Source organism: Triticum aestivum, chromosome 4B, assembly GCF_018294505.1.
Source record: "Triticum aestivum cultivar Chinese Spring chromosome 4B, IWGSC CS RefSeq v2.1, whole genome shotgun sequence".
NCBI lineage: Eukaryota > Viridiplantae > Streptophyta > Magnoliopsida > Poales > Poaceae > Triticum > Triticum aestivum.
In genome coordinates, this window is record NC_057804.1 from 563,352,002 (window position 1) to 563,361,628 (window position 9,627).

At 46.9% G+C, this 9,627-nt stretch overlaps 1 protein-coding gene across 1 annotated transcript; it reads right to left on the reverse strand.

The window, feature by feature from the left end:
• Positions 1–4,156: 4,156 nt before the first annotated feature.
• On the reverse strand, positions 4,157–5,119 carry LOC123093266 (protein PAM68, chloroplastic). The gene has a single exon (XM_044515183.1). It carries the CDS (start codon positions 5,031–5,033, stop codon positions 4,404–4,406), a length of 630 nt encoding a protein of 209 aa, XP_044371118.1. The 5' UTR covers positions 5,034–5,119; the 3' UTR covers positions 4,157–4,403.
• Positions 5,120–9,627: the final 4,508 nt, after the last annotated feature.

Genomic DNA, 9,627 nt, shown 5'->3' on the forward strand with positions numbered 1-9,627 from the left:
ATTTCATACACCAACTTATATCTCATCACGTTTTGACCATATCACATCACAACATGCCCTGCAAAAACAAGTTAGACGCCCTCTACTTTGTTATTGCAAATTTTATGTGGCTGCTACGGGCTGAGCAAGAACCATTCTTAACTACGCATCATAACCACAACGATAGTTCGTCAAGTTAGTGAAGTTTTAACCTTCTCAAGGACCGGGCGTAGCCACACTCGGTTCAACTAAAGTTGGAGAAACTGACACCCTCTAGTCACCTGTGTGCAAAGCACGGCGGTAAAACCAGTCTCGCGTAAGCGTACGTGTAATGTCGGTCCGGGCCGCTTCATCCAACAATACCGCTAAACCAAAGTATGACATGCTGGTAAGCAGTATGACTTGTATCGCCCACAACTCACTTGTGTTCTACTCGTGCATATAACATCAACACATAAACCCTAGGCTCTGATACCAGTGTAGGGAAACGTAGTAATTTCAAAAAAATTCCTATGCACACGCAAGATCATGGTGATGCATAGCAACGAGAGGGGAGAGTGTGTCCACGTACCCTCGTAGACCAAAAGCGGAAGCGTTAGAACAACACGGTTGATATAATCGTACGTCTTCACGGCCCGACCGATCAAGCACCGAAACTACGACACCTCCGAGTTCTAGCACACGTTCAACTCGATGACGTCCCTCGAACTCCGATCTAGCCGAGTGTCGAGGGAGAGTTCCGTCAGCACGACGGCGTGGTGACGATCTTGATGTTCTACCGTCGCAGGGCTTCGCCTAAGCACAGCTACGATATTATCGAGGTGGACTATGGTGGATGGGGCACCGCACACAGCTAAGAGATCCAAGGGATCAATTGTTGTTGTGCCTAGAGGTGCCCCCCAGCCCCCGTATATAAAGGATCAAGGGGGAGGGGGCGGCCGGCCAGGAGGAGGCGTGCCAGGGAGGAGTCCTACTCCCACCGGGAGTAGGACTCCCTCCTTTCCTAATCCAAGTAGGAGAGGGGAAGGAAGGGGAGGAGAAGGAGAAGGAAGGAGAGGGAGGAAAAGGAGGAAAGGGGGGCCGGCCCCCTAGTCCAATTCGGTTTGGGCTAGGGGGGCCGCGCGCCCTGCCTCCTCTCTTCCACCACTTGGCCCATGAAGCCCATTACTTCTTCCTCGTATTCCCGTAACTCCCCGGTACCCCGAAAAATACACGAATCACTCGGAACCTTTCCGAAGTCCGAATATAGCCGTACAATATATCGATCTTTACATCTCGACCATTAGACTCCTCGTCATGTCCCCGATCTCATCTGGGACTCTGAACTCCTTCGGTACATCAAAACTCATAAACTCATAATATAACTGTCATCGAAACCTTAAGCGTGCGGACCCTACGGGTTCGAGAACTATGTAGACATGATCGAGACTCATTTCCGGTCAATAACCAATAGCGGAACCTGGATGCTCATATTGGCTCCTACATATTCTACGAAGATCTTTATCGGTCAAACCGCATAACAACATACGTTGTTCCCTTTGTCATCGGTATGTTACTTGCCCGAGATTCGATCGTCGGTATCTCAATACCTAGTTCAATCTCGTTACCGACAAGTCTCTTTACTCGTTATGTAATGCATCATCCCGCAACTAACTCATTAGTCAAATTGCTTGCAAGGCTTATAGTGATGTGCATTACCAAGAGGGCCCAGAGATACCTCTCCGACAATCGGAGTGACAAATTCTAATCTCGAAATACGCCAACCCAATATGTACCTTCGGAGACACCTGTAGAGCTCCTTTATAATCATCCAGTTACGTTGTGATGTTTGGTAGCACACAAAGTGTTCCTCCGGTAAACGGGAGTTGCATAATCTCATAGTTATAGGAACATGTATAAGTCATGAAGAAAGCAATAGCAACATACTAAACGATCAAGTGCTAAGCTAACGGAATGGGTCAAGTCAATCACATCATTCTCCTAATGATGTGATCCCGTTAATCAAATGACAACTCATGTCTATGGTTAGGAAACTTAACCATCTTTGATTAACGAGCTAGTCAAGTAGAGGATACTAGTGACACTATATTTGTCTATGTATTCACACATGTATTATGTTTCCGGTTAATACAATTCTAGCATGAATAATAAACATTTATCATGAAATAAGGAAATAAACAATAACTTTATTATTGCCTCTAGGGCATATTTCCTTCATCTTTATTTACAATATTTTTTCTACAAGCAAATTGATTATGAAGCTGTTCTATTGACCCGGATTTTCTAGAAGGAGGAAATGACAAGGATTTAAGGATGATCAAGCGCCGGTTTATAAGAATCTTTAACCCGGAGCACAAGCCGCCAAGTTTGTTCTTGTGTTTGTTTTACAGGATCAGTTTAACATGGATGAATCCAAATTAAACTGGGGGCTAATGTCGGGGATATACCCCGCGGTATAAACCGGCCGGAAATATGACCTAGCCGGGCTTGGCGGTTTACTTGAGACCTGGCTGAAACTTGGCGATTCATTGGTGACCCGCCCTGACCAGACGTTTTGTAAGCAACCTACCTCAACATTATGACTCATTGGTAACCCGGTGGGCGGGACAGACGGATGACAAGGCCCAAGGCCTAGAAGGCCGGTTTATGTTAATGACGGGCCGGTTTAAGAGGAAAGGCGTGAAAAATATTTACCTTACAAGGAGTTAAGACCCGGACTTGTATCCGGTTTGTATTAGAAGGTAGACTAGTCCTAATTTTAATAGGACTCTACATGTAACCCACCCCTTCAACTTATATAAGGAGGGGCAGGGCTCCCCAAAGAGGGACAAGGAAGAAGCAATAATCTCTAGGGCTAGACACAACTAGGAGGGCCGGTCTGCGGCGACTCCCCCATGAGCATAATGAGACCCAGCCTGAAACAACATGTAGGGCTATTATCGGATGATGTTTCCCGGGGTCCGAAGCTGTCTAAATTCTTGCCTTGTGTGTTGCGCTTGTCGATTCCGCTCAACCCCTCTCAAGCTACCACATAGATGCGTTGGCCTCACGACTAAGTCCTGACACTAAGGACATCTGACGTGTTAATTCCACGACAAATAGGTATAGCACAAGCTTCATATTTCTGGCCTTTGCCAAATTATGTTCCATAAAAATAATGGTATCATCAGTGTATTGTAGTATAGATACCCCACAATCTACTAGATGTGGTACTAATCCTCCTACTTGGCCTTCCTCTTTAGCTCTTCCTATCAAACTTGCCAACATATCCGCTACTATGTTGAACAAGATAGGAGACATCGGGTCCCCTGTCTTAGACCCTTGTGCGTTTGGAAGTAGTGACCTATGTCATCATTCACTTTAATCCCGACATTGCCTTTTTTAACAAATGAATTGGCCTGCTTCCTCCAAAATCGTCGAATCCCGTCATACGTAAGGCCTGCTGGAGGAACGGCCATTTAACTTTAGTATATGCTTTTTCGAAATCCACATTGAAGACCACCCCATTCAGTTTCTCTGTGTGGATCTCACGAAGTGTTTCATGTAGGACAACCACACCATCTAGTATATTTCTGTCCGGCATGAAAGCCGTCTGAGTTGGTTGCACTACACTATGTGCAATCCGCGTCAGTCGGTTAATCCCAACTTTAGTAAAAAAGAAAACTCACATTGAGCGGACAAATTGGTCGGAGCTGCTGAATACGCACTGCCTCCTCCTTCTTTGATAACAATGTTATCGTCCCAAAGTTTAGGTGGAATAGCTGCAGTTAGCCACTAAACAAGTCATGAAACATCGGCATAGGTCACCCTCAATGATACACAGTATAGTATTTTTCTTAATTATTGCGGGCTGAATTGCCACGTCCATGGTGAGGTCAAGGTCGGTGAGGAAGCATGTCATATGTTTGTTGCATGCTAAATGAGTACTGCATCAGAATGTCCAACAAAAATTATTTTGGAACGGAAGGAGCAGGAGCTAGCTAGGATCGCGTCCAAGCATCACAAATGCAGAGTGAGTATCATTGCTCCTGAACGCCTGAACCGCAGGTACAAACGCCCCGTGGCCTTGTCTGGTGTTCACTTCCCGATCGACTTCCTATTCGAAGCATCGACCCAACAGTAGTTTGCCGGAACGATCGAGAGATTCTTGCAGACTTTTAGTAATAGGAGTATATCGGAACATAAATTCAGTGCTGTTCTTCTAAAATAAATTCAGTGCTGTTCATGTCCTGGGTACGGCAAATCGGCAACACACCACACCACGCTGCTCCGGCTATTACTGGTGAGTGATTGCCCAACAAAATCTCATTGTTTCACACACACGCGCACAAGAACATCTACAGCTACGTACAGCCGTACAGCAAGAAGAAGAAATTGTGGGAAACAAGTAGTTAAGCTTAACCGAGTTACCACCACAGAGCCTATCATCGTCCCCGGCGAGGAGGGCTCGGAGGAGGGGTGCCCCGGAAGGACTCCCAGAAGACGGGCAAGTTGCGGCGGGCCTCGTTCCAGCCGAGCAGGGAGCCCTCCCTGGCGGGGTCCCAGCTGGCGGACACGATGCCGTAGCTCACGCCGGCCAGCGCCGCCCCGAAGAAGACGAAGGACAGGCCGTAGGGGATGAAGCTCGGCACGTCCACCTTCGCCACCTTCTTCAGGTAGTAGAACGCCGGGAAGAAGGCCAGCCCCAGCGCCAGCGGGAGCCCCACCGACGCCCCCACCCGCCGCATCATCCGGTTCGTCACCACCTCCGGGATCGCCACGTCCCTCTCGTCCTCCTCATCCTCCTCCTCCTCGTCTTCAGCTTCTTGGTCCGCGGGGAGCTGCTGCTGATCCTGCTTCTTGTCGCCGCGCCGCTTGCTCTTCTTACCGGGCCGGCCGATGGTGATGACTTTGGGCTCCGCTGCGTCGCCCCTGGAGTTCTTGTTCCTGCGGGCGTGCAGAGGGCGCGCGCGGCTGCGGGGAGTGGCTGCCCCATGGAGGCGGAAGATAGAAGTGGGGCTGCAGGGGAAGGCAGCGGCGGCATGCGCGCGCGGCGCAGACAGCGGCAGCTCCATGGCGAGAGCTAGCCCCGTTCCGGGTCACTGGCAAGAGGACATCTTATCTCGAACACGCACACGCGGGGACGGAGACGGACGGCCTAGAGCACCCAGATGCACAAGTCCAGACTTTTAAAATGGAAAAATACCTTTTTTTTGCGAATAAAAAATACCTTTACTTTATGTTTACAGGAAGGAATTTTTTGTAAAGGAAAAACTTTTTTTAACAATTTTGTACCATAACCTTAGGGTCCCGATAACTGCCACACGTGTGGGCGTTAAGAAATCTGCCCACACGTTTTGTGTGGTGCCTAAGAGGACCAGCCCACACGCTTGTGTGTGGGCAAAACAATTAGCGCCCACACGCCTCTTTTTTCCCCTCCCTGTCCCTCTTACACACGTGCGTGTGGGCGAAAATAGATAACGCCCACACATCCGGTACGTCAGGTCTCGTACCTCGTGGTCCCGCACGCCCCACGTGACACTTTACCGCGTGCACGCAGTTGCCATGGGCCGGACCCTCGTCTATGTTCGTTTAAGTGCAGTTGCCATGTCGTTGAACTATGGTTGCCATGTCGGACAACTACAGTTGCCATGTCTGCTCAACTACAGTTGCCATCTCAGGTCAAACTTCCAGATTGTCATTTTTTGGACAACTACAGTTGTTGCCATGTGTGGTCTGGTCTACTGCAGTTGCCATGATTTCAAAACTTTAGGAGTTGCCACCTACTAACACTAGGCAGTTGCCGTCTAGCACTGAAAAAATGACATGGCAAAAAAACATGTTCGGGTAAAAGAGAGAGTTGCCATGTGCTCACAAGCACGTTAGGACAGTTGTCATGTAAAAAGAAAGAGTTGCCATCTGCTTACGTGCACGCTAGGGCAGTTTGTCATGTACCATGCAAAACATATGGCAACTGACATGTTTGGGTAAAAAAAAGAGAGAGTTGCCATCTGCTTGCAATCACACTAGGGCAGTTGTCATCTACACTGCAAAACGCATGGCAACTGACAGCTTGGGTGTGGGAGAGGAGGCGGACGTGTGGGCGAGATGGCAAACGCCCACACATCAGCCCTTGTGCGTGACTGAAAACTGGTGTGTGGGTGAACTGCTAAACGCCCACACACCGGACCCTTCGTGTGGCAAATCGAATGTGTGGACGAACTATGTCACACATCACACACATGCCTTGTCCTACGCGGCACACAAAATCAGCCTTTTTATGCCAAGATTCGTGCAAAAGGCGCTGGACGGTGATGGAGGCGTGTGGGCGAGTTGGCTAACGCCCACACGTGTGGGCGTTAACATTTCCGTAACCTTATTATCGAATCTAGTTCCAGTACCAAAGCAACCAAACCATCTAAGCTTGACCACCACATTTGGAAACCGCATAGATTACATCGAGGTTCAACCCCTTCCATCCTTCTCCATGCCCTCGGTGAAAGCTCTAAATCCCTCGGATTGGACGGCGACGGTGCCCCGACGGCATCATTTTTCTTCCTGAAGACACTGGCATGGGACTTTGGTTGGGTAGTCGAGGCTTCGGTCTGGTTGGTCGGCTGCCGGTGTATCTTCAGTGCTAGTCTTGTTCGGCAGATTGAGGTGTCTGTCTTTGTCTTGGTCAGAGGCGATGGCGATGTCGGTGGTTTGCTTCGCATGGTGAGGTGGTCGTGCTTGTGGTCCACTCCCCGGCACCGTGTTGGCCCTGTTCATACTTGCTCGGGGGTGAGCAATTCTACCGCTGTCCGCGGCGTCCTTCGATCCCAAGGCGAGAGGGCAAGTGGGCCTGATGAGGATATGTACCCAGGGTAGGGTCATAGACCTATCTAGGATACCATGCCCAAAGATATCCTTAGACGAAGCTACCCTCCAGTCGACCAAGAGAGACTCCACTCGACCGGCTAGAAGACACTCGACAAACCTGAAGACACTCGACCATCAAGACCCACTCGACCATCAGGAGTTCAGGATCTACTCTGCATCCAAACGGTCTATAATTAAGTAGTCTTAATGGTCATGATGACACTTTAAGTAGGGCGTTACCAGTAACTCCCGGCCTTAATGTACTTTAATCCTTTGCTACGTGGGATGGCTGGTGTCCTGGCGTCCTCTATATAAGCCACCGCCTCCACTGGTAGAAGGGTTGGCACCCCTGTAACTCATATACACAGAAATCAGTCGATCGCCTCCGGACTCCGAGACGTAGGGCTGTTACTTCCTCCGAGAAGGGCCCGAACTCGCTGAACACTCGTGTGTACAACTACTCCATAGCTAGGATCTTGCCTCTCCATACCTACCCCCCATTCTACTGTCAGACTTAGAACCACGACAGGGCCCTCTTCGGAGATAGAGACAGACGAGGGCGCAACAATGGTTGGCCTCAAGGGAGTTGACGGAGTGAGATCTTTCTTCAGCGGCGGGCAGCTCACCTGACTTAGTTTCTTCGATGGCTTGACCTCATCACCGATGGCTCTAATGCTCGAGTGTTCTTGGTGCATTTGGAGCATGTTAGTTGTTATTTAGCATCTTGTATCTTTTGCCATTTCTTTTCTTTTTGTTTTTTGATCGGTTGTATCTTGTATGGCTCGAATGTTGGTTTATCTATGAAGCGGAGTGGAAACCTTTTGCGGTAAAAATCTACATTCAAAGCGATTGATGGGCACAACAATTCCATGCATGTCCCAACAATTTCAGTATAAAAGGGACCAATAAAAGATGTAAAACATTGAAGGGGACAAACATAAGAATTTGGAGCATTTTGAGCTAACAAATATGGAACTGTTTGACAGAAGTTCACCATGGGGCAACCATGGCCCCAGCACCCCCGTCCCTCTAGCTCTATTATTGCGTCCCAGCGCAGTCGACAAAAAAATAGAAGAGAAACCATAGAAACTAGGGGCAGGGAAATCAAATTGTTTGAAATTATAGTAGACACTAGGAAATTTGAAAACATATACTAACACTAGGTAAATTCTTGAATTCTACATAATGAAAAAATATATTCATTGAAATCAAAATGAGATGGTGATTTTTCATGGGCACTCAAAAAGTGTTTTCTAGGTTCTTTAGATCGAAAAGTTAATCGGCAAACGCACGAAAATCTGTAAGAGGTCCAAACGATTTCAAACTTGTCTGATGGGTATCTTGCGGTCACAATCATCCCATTGGCTCCCGTGCGCCTGAGAAAGTCAGTATCCTTGTTGGCTCCCATCATGCACGCCCTTGCAACGTAGGCCGAGGGCAACAACCACCCCACCCGACCTCCTTTGATGTTCACAAAAGAGAAACTAACTTTCTAGTAGAGGGAACTGACACACAACACAATACTAGCATACAAAAGTGATTTTTACTGGTTCTTTTTCATGGGGTTTTCACACCATTTGGTGTACCCTGTAAACACTTCAGCAATATTGAGGACTATGTTGATGATGGGTCAGTAAGGGCCTTTATAGGAAATGTGGTTGGAAAGGTAGGGGTGTCAGTGACAAAGAGGGCGTCACGCCATCTCGATGCACAAACCGACCATGTCATCATAGTGCTCCAGCGTGATTTTTGCACAATGCCTCGAGGTTGAGGTGGATGCGAGCTATTCTCACCAAATGCAACATGTGTGGTATACCGATGTTGTGACAATCATGTAGTTACGTAGTTGCATATGCTTCAGTTATCAACATGCCAACTTTTTTAGTTAAAGAAATGCACTGCTCATGTTGCAATTACCAACACAATAATTAAGTAGTTATCAGGTTGCACGTGCTAAAGTTATCAACATAGTAATTATATAGTTACCAGGCCGCACTTGTTATGGTTACCAACACAATGAATATGTAGTTATCAGGCTGGTAATGCTAAAATTACCAACATAGTAATTTTGTAGTTATCAGAATGCTCATGCTATAGTTATCATGTTGTTCATGCTAAAGTTGTGAGGCTATCAGGCTACTCATGCTGAAGTTACCACGCTTCTCTTGTTAAAATTACTTGTCTGCTCAACCAAGCTTCCCATGCGATTACCAGGCTGCTCTTGCTATAATTATCAGCATAGCAATTATTTGTTAGTGGGTTGCTCATTCTATAGTTGCCAACATGATACGAATATAGTTACCAGTTGCGCGTGCTACATTTGTCGAGTGCGTTAGGTCATATTCACCATTGTAGTAATCATGTAGTTACATGGTAGTTGCAGCGAGGTTTAGTTTTAGAATCAACTATCCACGAGTAGTCTGATAACCTACATAATGTTTATCAGTAACAAGACATTAAAATTTATGGGTAACTCTTGTAGTACCAGGATAACTTTCAACCTAAAAAACATTGAAATGTTGCAAAAATTTCAAGTTTTAATGCCTAGTAATTTCAATGTAATGAACATGGTAACATATGTACAACATATCTAGTAACTTAAGTAGCCCAAGCCTCATAACTTTTGACCCCCAAAAAGTCGTTGAAATATATCAATATGGGATCTAGTTACAAAGGTCTTGTACTTTTTTGCTAGGCTTACCATAATGTTAGTATTACTATTTTTGCTAGCCTGCCAACAATCTTAGTACTCTGTTGCTAAATTTCATTCTTTAGTTTTCTATTGCATGGTGTTTATTTAGAGTTTCA

What these genes read in the sequence shown, in the direction of transcription:
- LOC123093266 (XM_044515183.1), bottom strand. Translation starts at nt 5,033, where the DNA reads ATGGAGCTGCCGCTGTCTGCGCCGCGCGCGCATGCCGCCGCTGCCTTC.